Genomic DNA, 14,573 nt, shown 5'->3' with positions numbered 1-14,573 from the left:
AATGACATTTATTTAGCAGCTAACATAATAGACCATGTAGTAATTTGTACATTTAAATACAAAATATTAAAGTAAATCATGATAGTAGTTTCATTTTGATTAAAAGATCAACTGATTCTGTGATTTTTTATTCACAAATGAGAATTCATGACATAAATGACATAATTAGCAAAAACACTTTTCCAACACACATTAACACACTTTACACAGAGTCTTGGGATCTCAGACAAATGAAAGTTTGGTCTACTACTCATGCAATCCCGGTGATTGATACATTAAATCTAAAAATATATAATAATGACATTTATAACAAACCTGAAAATTAAAGTGTCTGGTGTACAGGGATATTTATTGGCACAAGTCATCTTCTTTAGAAAATAATCAAAGTTATATAGACATTAAATTGTTTATCACATGCATACTTCATCATGGCCTTTTAAGATAATCATTAAAATATAAAATATAAAATTGGGCCCTTATTTCGTCATCCTCATCCAGAAGTTTGTCACAATGTGCACGCAGTTGAGCAAAACTGCTGTGGGGTAAAACAGTGGCTCTGCGGCTCTGCAGTGGGGTAGGGGTCATCGTTTCTCACTATCATAATTAATGTGGTTACCATGTATGTTCTGAACAACACATCCTTTGGTTTTCCATCAAATTTAATCTTACTAGGTGTTTGGATAAAAATATTTGGATTTTATATTTAAAAATTACCTCGTTAGCATCAGCTAGCTAGTTAGCTAACCAGTTAGCATCAGCTAACACAATTTTTCAAATAGGCTGATTTTCAGCATGGTTCATTAATTAATATTCATATTTATCTACTGTATTTTTGGCTTGTCTTTTTAATTTTAAGATAAAACTGCTTGTAATCTGATTTTGCTGTAAATGTATAAAAGCAAAATGCTTTGTCAGAGTGGGGGCATTTTACTTGCACCTACTTGGTAGGCCTACAAATTATTATTTTTGTTAAAAACCCCAAAACATGAAAACTCTGTCAGAAGTTGCGCGACTGTGAAAAGGTGAACATTAAATTGATATCCTTTTGCACTCTGAATATGGACATTGATAAAAGACTCTTGATATCTGCCGAGTCTCTGGAGGCGGGGTCTGCTGCAACACCAGGGCTGTCAGAACAGGACATCAGCAAAGACTTTAAACATAATTTACTGTCGGATTTGTCGTGTCACATGGCGCAGGCGCAGCATCCAGTGTTCAGAGTCACTGATTACAATGGGTTCGTTTAATACAATTGAGATAACCTGTCATCTTCACATGCACTGCAAGTAACACACAATTATCACACTTACCGTAATAAAAAGGTTTTCTGTGCATTTCTTTTCTAGTTTTCACGTGCATTGATGCTGCTGGTAGTCCTCAAAAACCCACCACATTTATCACGATTCACGACCAAAGAAGAAAAGTGTTTACCAGTCAAATATATCAGTAAACCCCATTATCAGTTGATCTAGTAATAATGACAAGACTTTATCATGAAATATCCACATATGTCTTAAGATAAGGTATTGGAAGATGTGTTGCTGTTGTTCTGGAACTGGTGTGATTTATTATCACTGCAGTCACTCCTCACAGAACACGAGCTCAGCAGAATGACAAGAATTACACTGCTGATTAAATACAATTTAATTATAATAGGTTTGTTGTTCAAACAGCCATCAGCAGTCATGCTCTTAGGCGGTTCCTCTATATGAGAACAGCAGAATCTATGTATAGCTCCATATATTGTGTGATACTGCAGTCACTATGTAATGAGGTTAATATCTAGTCAAGTTTCCCTAAAAATAATAATTGAGGAACAGTAAATTACAGACAAAGGAACACAGAGACGGGTGTGATTAATATTTAATAATGAATGTTTATATATTTCCATATGATAAATTAAAAGTAGAACATTTTAGTTGAGTTTCTGGATGCTATTATATTGGGGAACCACTAAATCAAAATAGAATTTCATACACCACAATAGCAAAATATATGATACAAAGAGTGAAGTCAAAACAGATATTCTGTCTGAGAATAAATGTGGTCAAGAGGTGTGAGTCAGTGTGCAGTACTAACTCTAACATCAGATCCAGTACATACAGTATTTGATCATCGTTTTTTGGGGACATTTTCATACACAGCATCCGTCTTTGATTTCTGTAAGGAAACACAAACTCAATCAGGAACCTGATGATGCGACAGTTTAAAAGCTAATAATAGAATTTTGCTTCAAATTCACTCAGAGTGGAAATTAATTGCAGACAAATTCCACTATGTTTAACATATTTTCTTTTTCTTTATTTATTTAAATGAATGCCTCCTGGTTATTTCACAATGTAGAACTGTAGCATCAACACTGAAGCACAAGAACAGCAGCTAGAGGAAATGACATCATACATGCAAGTCATTTAGGTAGGCCTACATTCAGGGCAGCATTAATGCAACGGCCCCGGGCTGAGGAAGGGCTCAGCAGTCCAAAACCATTAAATCTAAACCAAACAGGCAAAAGTTATCTTCAAAAATGAACAAATGGGATCAATGAGTTTGAAGTTCGGTGTTCAAATTCAGAACAAACAGAATGAGAAAGCGACATATAGCTCTCCATGAAGCATATTCTAACTTCATTTAAGCTGCTTACAACAACAGCCTCAATTTTTCTGTCTCAGCCACTGTTCGGACTGTGTGCCAATATGTAGTTCATGCAGTGATATGTGTGTACATATAATAGGACAGACCTGTAGGTTCGGATGATGGCATTTATTCCTGCAAAATAAAAGGCTGATAACTTAAACTTTGTGATTTAGAAAAAAAATTGTGAATGTAAGTAATAGTTCTGGGGGATAAAGGGCCCCTCAAAAGGTAAAGCTCCCTTAAAATGCGGGGTCAAATGCCAACTTGCCCTGTTTTTTCAGGTGCCCATGTATATTTTCATGTTGGGAAAAATTTTTCTGTGGTTAATAAAAAAAGAGCGCCTGAGAAAGATCGTCTGAAGGACAAGCATTCCACATCCCGTCTGAAGGCATGTTGTGCTAAGCCTTAAGTCTCCTCGCCCACGGCAAACATCGAAGTATATCGTTTTAACCCGTGATGGATGAAATCATGTATGATCGTAGCGTTTGTATGTCATACTAAAATGTATAACCAAGGTTAAAAAAAAAATATTCTTCTGCTAACACAAAAGTGAATGTTGGGTACTGACAGCTGGGTACAGACACTGTGTCTACACTGAACACGACAAAACAACCGTTGCAAATTCATTTGAGTAAAAAGCAATACTTTTCTGTGCTAATACATTTCGATTTATGCTAATTAACTTTTTTAGTTGCAAACAGTATACACTTAATGTAAATAAAAACATGCTTTAAAAAAAAACATTTTTTAATCGGCACCCAAGGCAATAATAATAATAATGGATGGACTGTTATTCACAGGTCTGTTCACTGACCGTCTGATGCAGCAAACTTCAATCTGACTAACTGACTGCAACAGTCATGAAGGATCTTACCTTTTGTCGTGTTGTCGGTTTACACAATGCTGAATCTGCTCTGTCTTCCTCCTGGGTCTGAACTGCTTTAACAATAATACAGATGAGTTAAAAACAACAGAGCTTGCATTCTTGTAGAGAATTTTGTATATATCTGATTCAAATGCATTAATATTCATAGTTAATAATAGAATTCCTGACCTATTTTTCTACATTTCCTGTAGATGCAGAAGATCCCGACTATAGCAACAATCATCAGAGATCCAGCAACAGAGATCAACACTATCAGAGACACTGAGACTGGAGGAACTGAAGGAGACTGTGAAAGAGTCTGTGGGAGCAGTGCTGTAACGGCTAAAGAGAGACAGTTATAAGCATAAAGAATGAGTCAGTCTTCAACAAAAGAGACCAGGGCTGCGTTTCCAAAAGCATTGTGAAAGAAGTTGATCACAGAGAACACTGGTGGCAATGGTCTCCACAATCAACTTGGGCTTACAATGCTTTTGAGAAACAGACCAGGTCAGTAAATACACACATCTATCATCAGTGCTGTGGTACCTGCACATGTGTGACAGAGTGTGTTGATGTCCAGATGTGTGGTCTGGTTGCTGATGGGATTGTTCAGCACACAGCTGTAGGTGTTTTTATCCTGATATTCCACCTCCAGAGGTAGAGAGAGACTGATGCTGAGATCACACACACTGATGCTGGACAATACACTGATTCCTTTGTACCAGGAGAGAGTCGCATCACTCACATTCAACACTGATGAACACACCAATGAACAATTTGATGATGATGATGATGATGAAGAACAGTCTCTGGTGATGTAAGGAGTGCGCAGTTGAGCTGGAAAATATGAGTGAATAAACAAACACAATTTATTTCCAGCAGAAATGCAAAAACAATGACAATGAGACTCACAATGGCAGTGAACAGGGCCGATCCACAAACATTAAAATACTGTTTCAGTAGTTCAGAGAGAAGATGTGAACAATATGAGTGTTAACATGAGTTTAATGTGAAAAAAAGAAGAAAAAAAAAATCACCCACTAACCTTTTCTGTGTTAAGTTATATTTAACTTTGTCGCACTGGACACCATAAACACTAAAACCCTAAGACAACTTTACAGCTCAAATAATTCACAGGTTTCATCAAAATAATTAATGTAAGTGTTTATATAAAAACTAATGTAAGTTTTGTGTAATGTTCTTATATAATAAATTAAGCGTTACATTTCTGCTGTTAAAACGTCCAAAAACTGACCTTTGACTCCCATTATAAGCTTCCATTTTGTCTTTGTTTTTTTAAGAAAACGGGGGACAAATCATAATTAATTTTGTGGTAATCAACCTTATGCCATAAATTCAGCGAATTGAGCTTAAAGAAAAAATAGTTAACCTAAAAATTCTCTCAGCGTTTACTCACCCTCATGTTCCAAACCTGTAAGATTTTGATTATCTTCAAAACACAAATGAAGATCTTTTTAATGAAATCTAAATGATTTCTGTCCCTCCACTGACAGCAACGCAAGAGGTTGACCGATAGTGAAGCTTCCTCAAAAACCATTGCGGTTCATTCTCGTGTTACGCAGCAACGTTTGAGCTTCTGCAAGAACCGTGAAGATTAGTTTTGTATTTAGTTATATGATCTCTTTATGAACGGTTTAAAGCATCAAAGTGGTAGTTGTGTAGCTGGCAATGGAGGGACAGAAATCTCTTTAAGGTTTCATAAAACCTTAAAACTTTAAAATCTAAAAAATATCTTGAAGCGTTAGTTCACCCAAGAAGGAAAATTGTGTCAGTAAATACTCACTCTTGTCATTCCAAACCCGTAAGACCTTCGTTCATCTTCGGAACCCAAATGAAGATATTTTTGATCCGAGAGGTTTCTTCTGACCCCACATAGACAACAATGTTATTGCAACTTTCAAGGCCCGGAAAGGTAAATACATCGTTAAATAATCCATGTGACTCCAGTGGTTCAAGGTCTCACTTAAGGTTCGCTTAAGGTTATGAAGTGAAGAGAATACTTTTTGTGTGCAAACCCCCCTAAAAATAAAGACTTTATTCAACAATCGCTTCTCTTCCATGTCATTCTCTTATACTGTTGACGTACTGTAGAAAAAAAGTACAGTACTTCCGGGTTCTACGTCAGAACGCCGGCTCACTATTGGCTGACGCTGTTCACGTAAACACCACGACACATGCGTGTGATGCTGACGCAGGAGACGCCCAATAGTGAGCCGGCGTCCTGGCGATGAACCTGGAAGTGTTGTACTTCGAGGAGAGAAGAGATTAGACATGGACTATTTTAACAATGCCTTTACTACCTTTCTGGGCCTTGAAAGTTGCAATAACGTTGCTGCCTATGGGTGGTTCAGAAAGCTCTCAGATTTCAACAAAAAATATCTTCATTTGTGTTCTGAAGATGAACGAAGGTCTCAAGGTGATGATACACGGGGCAATTTTTTGAAAGCAATGTTGCAGATGTTGCTTGGGCATTGAGGAAGGTCAACACATTTCTATCTGAAGACTTTAGATCTGTCGTGGGCCCTGTGTCTCACCTGGTTGCCAGTTGATGGCAAAATTGCTCAAAAAGCTGCCCAGTGTATCATCACCATTACAGGTTTGACAGATGACAGAATTTCATTTTTGGGTGAACTCATTTGTGGGATGAACTCAGAATATTCCTTTACTAAAACAATAATATGTGAACATTTGGACAAATAAACTCTCTACTCACCATAGACAGAAACACTGAAGGTTTTTGATGAATGTTCAGCTCCAAATATATCAAGTTTATATTCTCCAGAGTCCGAGGTTCTGGTGTTTGTGATGGTCAGAGATCCAGTTTGACTGTCCAGCTTCAGTCTGTCTCTGAATCTCCCATCAGGAACATCATCATATGTGGAGAAGATTTGTTTCTCTCTATTGATTTTAGCTATGAGAGAGTTTTCAGCTCCAAATTTCCACAGTAAATCGTCGTCTTCATGTATTTCAGTGACATCAGAGTGTAGAAGGACGGAATCTCCCTCCATCACCGACACTGACTTCACTTCATCATAACCAAACACGTCTGGAGAACAAACCGAAAAAGGCTTTATGCAGATTAAGGCTTAAGACTAATGGTTTGTGAAAGATTAAATAAGTTACAGTTTGAAAGTAAATATCAATTGTGTTTTGACAAATTAATTTGTAGTATATTTGTTTTCATTCATGATTACTGCAGAAGTATTTTTAAATCATTTTAATGATGGCTGGGCATGAATTTCCATTTGTCCATTTTGTATGAAACTAATATATATATATATATATATATATATATATATATATATATATAAAATAAAAAAAAAGGCCAGAGTTTTGAAAGCGGCACAATGGATTGTTTCATTTCTGAGCCTCCACTGTTCGAGTTTCTTCATTATAGACATTTCCATTATTCTCTATGGCTTGTAACATTTTAATATATTCCCATGCCTTTTCCAGGCATGAAAATTACAATATTGACAACTCGAGACCTGAATGTATATCTCAAAATAAAGTCTTAGTTTGATTTGATTTGCAATAACAAGTGTAAGTAGTCTAATCTAAACCATAGCAGCAGTTTATCACTTTGTTCTGAAACAAATGTGAAATATTAAGCCATAAACTGCTTTTAAAACTTACCAGTTGGACACCTCCAGCACAAACAGAACAAAACAAACATATGAAACATTTTCTTCACCCGTCAGTGTCCGAGCTAACAAGACTATCTGCTGAAAGCACTCAACATGTGTGAATCCTCCCACAACTCTCCCACAACTCTATTTAAAACTCTAGCAGCTCATCTATTGAGTCAGACTGAAACCGCTGTGGTCGGGTTTTCTTCAGAAATATGGTTTGATCTGCTGGATGGACAAACAGCTTTTGCAAGAAAGGGGCCATTGTTTGATGCGTGTTTAGTTTGTAGGTGAAGAGCTTCTTCCTGTTTTGCTTTTTATGAACCTCACAGTCTGACTTTACCTCTAAATAAAACTATTTCCAATGTAATAAATAATGTAATAATTCTAAACTCTTCCTTAATGAAGAGCAGGTTTAAAAGGCCATAGGCCAGACTCAAATTATTTTCAAATGTAAATGACAGGTTACCAGGTTACATTCTGTTGATATTGTTAAGTAAACATGCAATTTATTCTCTTATAATGCCTCCTGAGACCCTGCGTCCTCATATGAGGACATTACATTTTTGCCTCTTGACACAATGATAGTCAAATTTGTAAATCTTAAGACATGTTGGCCACATTTAGGGACACTGCCCACACCATCTTGTGGTGATATCACAACATTACACCAATGTCAGTGAGAAGAAAATGACCCTAACCCTAACCCTAACACTTCTACACCAGTTCCCGAAAGAAAAATGACCCAGGTAAAAAATCTATTCAAATTATATGAATGAAACAAATGTATTTATGTACAATACTGTCTCTATCATCATATGGGGATTAAAATTTGACATATTTTAGTAATAGTAGCACTCTAGGACATCAGTAAAAGTGAAGCACTCGTTTGAGGACATTGTCCTATATTACGTTATCCCCTTAACTGTCACCGTCCCACCTGGGACGTTTGCCCATATATATTTAGAACAATAATATCTTAGTAAAAACCTAAAGTAATATTGACAAATTATATATCATTTGAAAGCTTACAATCTCTAGTTTTCATATTTGGTGGCTGTTTTTTTAAATAAATTACAGAAGAGCAGCAATTTATCAATTTGCAACAAGAATATTTCATATTCATTAGGCATGTTTAGGCCTTTATTTTGAAATAGAAATAAACATGAAAAATCATGAAAGATTGGTAGAAACCTCAGTTTGTTTTCATGCCAAGAGTTCAAAAGATAACACTAATAAAATGTTATGAGAAAAAAAGGTCTGAAAATGTTTAGAATATAAAGAAAAATATTATGGATTCTCGATTTGTGATGCGGCAGCGAGCTATAACGCACATATGTGCTCTTTTTATGTTTATTAGAGGTTAAAATCAAATCAAATACTACCAAAACACCCATACTATTTCTGAATAGGATGTATACTTAATAAATTGTATGAAATTATGTAAAGACATGGTTCAGATCACTCAAAACCTATATGAAAATGGAGACGCCCTTATATGGTCAGTAAGGAAGCTGGCTGTCCATCTAGTGAAAAAGTTTGGTACTGCACCCAAATAAAATCTTACTGGAAGCTCATTTTTTGAGATATCAACCTAAAATTTGGAACACAACTTGTTTAGATCTTTGGCTTTAATTTTCTAGCAGTTTTAGAGTAAAATACATTTTATAATATTGCAACCCAGTAATTTTATTTTTACATTATATATTTTCATAAACTCAAACTTATATAACTTTTTTTCTGTTTCACTTTCATTATTCATTTCACTTCTACAATAATCTGGCAAATGTCTTCTTAAAAACAAGACCAACCATATGTCTATATTCCAAAGCATTCTTGAATTACAACCATTTAAGTTTGTTTTTTGATTGCCATACTATGTCCTCACATGAGGACATCATATGGTAAATCATAGACCCACTGTCCTCACATGAGGACATCATTTTCTGCAAAAACTACTTCCTGTACAAAAACAAATTTTAGTTATTATACTTATTAGGTCCTACTTATCCCAAATAGCAATAACAATTATAAAATGCACACCAGGCAAACTCTCGGGTCTCAGGAGGATATATAGGCTAATATGATATTAATCACAATTGTAACCTTGTAAGAGAGAGTGTTGTATAAGAGAAACACTGCAAATTGTATTGTAAAGGTTTTTATTATGAATCTGGTTTATTAAGAAAAACACTGTAACTTGTATTGTAAATGTTTTTTATTATGATAATGCATGAAAGAAATTACTATACTATATTCGATGTTTAAGCATTTAATCAAATGAAAGAATAAACTACAGTAGGTAGTAATAACACTAAGTAGTAGAAAGCATGTATCTTAGCAAAGTAGAAATGGCAAGCAATACCCGTTTGATGAGGAGCATGAGACGCAGGAGAGAGGCAGAGGGTCCAGAGCAGCAAGCAAAGGAGAACAAAGGAAAGAGCTTTATATATGGAGTTTAGAAGGGGGTTTCCAGAATGGAGGACAGTTCAAGACTTCGGATTGGACAGATTGTCTGTAAAGGACTGAATCTGTGCGGAGGGCGTGTGGACTATAAAAAGTATTGTAAGGAATGTCAAAGTGAGACGCTGTTTCACCAAGGACGGCCTCTCCGGTGTTGGATGCCTTGCCATTGCGCCTCATGAAGATGAAAGCTTGCAAATTATTTGGTTTTGATTTACTTTTATTTTATATATTAGTACCGTTTATGTAAACTAATTAATTAATTAACCTGTATTTAATAAAAAAATATATATAATTGAAATTAAGAAGCTCATAAGTCTCTGTTTTACAAAAGATTGAGCTGAACTGACCACGGAGAAGTCTTCTGTGATCTAAATATTGTAAGTATGGAAATTCAAATGCTTACTATTTTAGGACAGATTTGACCTAACAAATTTTGAACACACACAGTTTAGTCTAGGGCTGCACAATATACCAGCATTAAATAGAAATCTTGATATTGCTTATTGCGATTTTCAAAACACAAATGCTTCGATTTAATAATATACTATAAATATATGAGCTGTGTGTTTCATACTGAAGCGTGTGTTCATTCATCTTTGTCGTCTGTTCAACTCAGTGCTTTTGTCTTGCAGTTCCCTCCTAAAGGTCAAGAGCCCAACTAAAGCAAACACTGATCGCCAAAACGCTTACAATTTGTGATTTTCTCCTTCAGTGATTCTGCTTGTTAACATCAGGTGTCTTCAATTCACTTTAAATGTTGTTTGTCTGCTGTTATTGATTTATAACAGTCAAATGAACAAACAAAAGTGTGATCTGATAGTGTTGGTTATGTTTTGACACAATCATGCTGTGATCTGAAAAATGAAACTTATTGAGATAGTTTGGTTTACCTTGTTAGCAGCAGCTTTGTGAGTCTACAGCATATGACTTTCAGTATATTTCTTTTAACCCATAATATTTAATAACCATTGTTCTGATCAAAATACTTTCAGTTTTTTTTTTTAGAAACACAGACATCAATAATCAGTCTGTGAATCTCAACAATGGTGACAATAATAAAGCATGTTGCAGTGGCTGCCACCAATCACAACTCATTAATGGCTCCCATCATGCATTGCGGTATGAATAAATTATGATCTGAATTGCCTATGTAATTTACTTTTCGTAATTGAATATTCTGCTCGTCACCATTGTTGAGATGCATATACTGAATTTTGATGTCTGTGTGTGCCTAAAAGAAAGATTTTTTTTTTTAAACAACTTTTAAGAAATCCTTTATATTACATCTAAAATTCTGGATATTTATGCAGAAAATCAGTTATTCTGTAGCCTGACGTCGTCATACTCAATTCTAGTCAGAATGTGAGTCTGATACTTCTCCATTGAGCTTTGATTATGGGGCGTGTTTAAACCGAACCAGGAAAAAAAATTCCTCTGCACTCAATTGGATAGACCTACAACCAATCAGAGCAACGGAGTAAGTGACGTATGTTTTTCATTCATGTTTCCGATCGCGGTTCACTGTTCCTCTTTTAAAATTAATGCGCTGTCGATATCTTCTATTCACCTTATTCCGCCCCGCCCACTTTTACTTCTGTCCAGTACTTCCGTTGTAAACCACCTTCCGGTTTAGCGGACCCTCATTCAATTTCGAGGAGAACTGCAGAGAAGTCTCACTGATAAAATGTCACATAAGATAAGCTAATTTGTGCCAAATGTGCTATGTACGTGTGTACCAACAGCACAGCAATGCACTGTTTCTCGGGGTATTTTTTAAACGACTTTTAGGTGTTTATATGACCCGTCTGCCTGTCTGATCGCAGCCCGGCCGATGTGTAGTGTTTAGCCTACATTAGCCACAAACATCTAATGTTGTAATGGTCTCACTACAGGACACATACACATGCTATACCTTGTTTGAAAGCTATGGTCCTCTAGAATTCAGTCGCTGGATTTATTTTACAGCCATTACTTGTGTTAGAGATCAAACCATAAGAAATTGCAGCTAGCAGTTAGCTAAGCTAACGTTACCCTCTTGTTCATCTAGTTAAAGCTCTACTTTCTTTCTACACCAGTTCGTGGCTATTTTTTTCTCATCTGTTGGCTATACACTGCAAATGTATCTGGTGATTAAGCAAACAAACTGTGGTGTAATAATGTTTCAAACTTTACATGTAGTAGTGTTTGTGCACATCTTCATAACTAAGTAATAGCTATTAGAAAGACACAGCTATTAAATAATTTGATTGTGGCATTGTTTCAAAAGCTTCAAGTGAAATGTACTTTAGTACGTTGCAGCAGTTGTTAATAACCATAGGCCAACGCATTTGGCTATAATATTATAGTCTATCTACTTATATCAAGACAGATAACAGATTGGACCAGGGCAAACAAAGCGCTAAGTAGCTAAACCAGGAAGTGAGATTACGCGGATGGCGCCACCTAGTGCTACTTCCGGAATAAGGTGAATAACAGACGCGATGGCGGAATCTACACATGATGTTTTATAAACAAATTTCAGGAGGAGCACATTCAAATAATCAATCCAATCAACCGTCTATCAGCATGAGAGGAAAGCATATATTTATTCACTCGGTCAACTCACCTAACATGACAGTTTTCAGCATCCCTGCACTCACTCTTGGCTTGTTCTTCCACAGCCAGGAATACGGGGGGAGTACTTTGGGTTCGGGCCGAATACCGAGCCCGAAGCCTCTCCTCAGACAGCACGCCAAATATGCATTCTTCTTCTTCTTCTTCTTTTCGTTTTATGGCAGATTGCAACCATGACTATAAAGGTGCATACCGCCACCTACTGTATAGGAGTATGTAACATGAGACAATATTATCATGACTATATCATTTAGAAAAAAAAAAAAAAAAAAAAAAAAAAAAATTTAGATACTAGGCTACCTAAATCCTATTATATATTCCGATATTTTTCAAATATTGTACAACTGCTTTCTGTGCATCCTTTACCCCATCTCCTGTTGTGCCTAACAAACCTTCAATATTCCACTTTCTTCCTACCTGATTTATCTTTTGATTTAATCTCATCCTCTCATCCCTATATTTCTTACAATGCAATAATACGTGTTCAACATCTTCCTTGGATCTACATTCTATACATTCATCAGATTGACTTTTACCCATTACCAAATATGCATTTATTCTATCTGACTTATTTGTAAGCGTGAAATCTCAATTCTTCAGCGGCAGTCATTTGAATTCAACCCAAGCGCTCGTTGATGACGTGGATGATGACGTTACCGTTGCTTATCTGTCCATCATCGTATAAAGCCCGCTCTGACAATTTGATTGGTCCAAACAATTTTTGTTCGGGCATAATAGCTCCTCAACGGAGCGAGTCCAGACCGAACTTCCCGACCAAAAAATATTGTGGGCGGGGTTCGGGCTGGCACCCAGGCTAGTTATTCTGTGGTCAACAACATAAATTTATATCAGAAATAAACAAATAAGGAGTTCAGTGATCAAGCACAAACGATGATTGTCATAATATAACCAACACCATCAGATCACTTTATTCTTTGTTCATCTGGCAGTTATAACACAGATACAACAGCCAAACAAAATCTAAAGTAGGCCTACATATAAAAGGGTCAAGAGCCCAACTAAAGCAACTACCCATCACAATAATGGTAACTTACAATTTGTGATTTTCTCCTTCAGTGATTCTGCTTGTTATCATCAGGTGTCTTAATAATGTTCAATCATCACTAAATTAATCACTTAATTATCTCATTAACTTCAACACTCTTGAGTGTAGACTCATACACTCCCAGGAGTGTTAAATTAACACTGGAGTTTTTGCTGCATACAAAGAGCCGTAGTTAACTGACAAGCTGAGCCATATCGCATTGATTATCGCTGGCGATACGTCCGCGATATTGATGTGATTTGGCTCAGCTTGTCAGTTAACTACGGCTCTTTGTAGTAAATGCCGCTCCATCTGAAAGCAGGTGATGGTGATTTACTACTAATCAAGGAACCGGCTTTACTGATGAGATGCGCATAACAATATCGTGCGATATATCTCCCAGCCCTACATCCAAGGTTGTGGCTGGAAGTAGTTCTTGTGTTTCTATTTCCTTCAGTGATTATGCTTGTTAACAGCAGGTGTTCATCAATAATGCACAATCATTATTCAATCACTTAATAATCTCATTACCTCCAACACTGATTAAGTGTTACATTTAACAGCCTGTACTGTGCACACTAAGCAGTGTTCATTTCATCTGGGCAAACCCATGTGGGGCCTACATGGAAACCGAGGACAAAACTGTCTGGGTCCCAGTTAGATAGCCCAGGTCAAACCCATTTGGGCCCCACATGGCTGTGCTGGCTGGGAATGGTTATACAATCTACTTGCTTATGATGCTTTTGAGAAATACAGCCCATTTCTGTTTCCTTAGAGCCGATTTAAACTTAATTAACTAAATTTGATCTGTTTCTCATTTGTCATTGTAATATGTTCTTTTTTTTATAACATCAGTAATGTGATTCTGTCATCTTAATTCATTTGCTGCTATGACAGCAATAATAAACATAATAAAAAGACAATAATTTCAAATACTTTTAGTCTCTGCTCAGCATTTACACCATATTTAAATATCAAATTATACTATAAAATGTAGTAGTTCAAAGGACACAATTTATTTCTCTCTGAAAACAACACCATTTAATTATTTAGAGTAATTAAAATAAAATAATTTAGAAGAGCTCTACTCAACAGTAGCCTTCACAATCTTTGGAAGATTGAAATCCACACTGAATTCAACTAAGCAATAAACTATGCCATAAAATAGCATATACCTCCTGATACCGAGCTTTTTTTTTTTTTATTTAGTATTTTTTTATGTAATTTAATTTTTTTAGAGCATAAGAAACACTGTAGTGGACACCAAGACTCAGTTTAAAAAATAAAATGACATTAAATT

At 35.9% G+C, this 14,573-nt stretch overlaps 1 protein-coding gene across 2 annotated transcripts; it reads right to left on the bottom strand.

The window, feature by feature from the left end:
• Positions 1-1,845: 1,845 nt before the first annotated feature.
• Positions 1,846-7,265, bottom strand: LOC311295164 (SLAM family member 5-like). Of its 2 annotated transcripts, none has more exons than XM_084416399.1 (6): positions 7,157-7,265; positions 6,234-6,566; positions 4,046-4,336; positions 3,689-3,841; positions 3,509-3,570; positions 1,846-2,160 (listed from the first exon to the last, which is right to left on the bottom strand). In XM_084416399.1, exons 1-6 carry the CDS (start codon positions 7,203-7,205, stop codon positions 2,113-2,115), a joined length of 936 nt encoding a protein of 311 aa, XP_084272525.1. In that variant the 5' UTR covers positions 7,206-7,265; the 3' UTR covers positions 1,846-2,112. The 2 variants fall into 2 exon arrangements, with proteins under 2 accessions (XP_084272525.1, XP_084272524.1); XM_084416398.1 differs by having other exon boundaries at positions 1,854-2,160; positions 3,509-3,573.
• Between the last annotated feature and the right edge of the window lie 7,308 nt (positions 7,266-14,573).

The sequence above is a fragment of the Rutilus rutilus genome, assembly GCF_951802725.1.
Source record: "Rutilus rutilus genome assembly, chromosome: 8".
In the NCBI taxonomy this organism is placed as follows: domain Eukaryota; kingdom Metazoa; phylum Chordata; class Actinopteri; order Cypriniformes; family Leuciscidae; genus Rutilus; species Rutilus rutilus.
The sequence above is the reverse complement of the archived record's forward strand: the minus strand, read 5'-3'. Positions and strand labels throughout refer to the sequence as shown.

What these genes read in the sequence shown, in the direction of transcription:
- LOC311295164 (XM_084416398.1), bottom strand. Translation starts at nt 7,205, where the DNA reads ATGTTTCATATGTTTGTTTTGTTCTGTTTGTGCTGGAGGTGTCCAACT. An exon ending in ACTCTGTCACACATGTGCAG is followed by an intron (nt 3,842 to 4,045) that starts GTACCACAGCAC and finishes GTCTCTCTTTAG; the next exon opens with CCGTTACAGCACTGCTCCCA. An exon ending in CAGGAAATGTAGAAAAATAG is followed by an intron (nt 3,574 to 3,688) that starts GTCAGGAATTCT and finishes TTATTGTTAAAG; the next exon opens with CAGTTCAGACCCAGGAGGAA.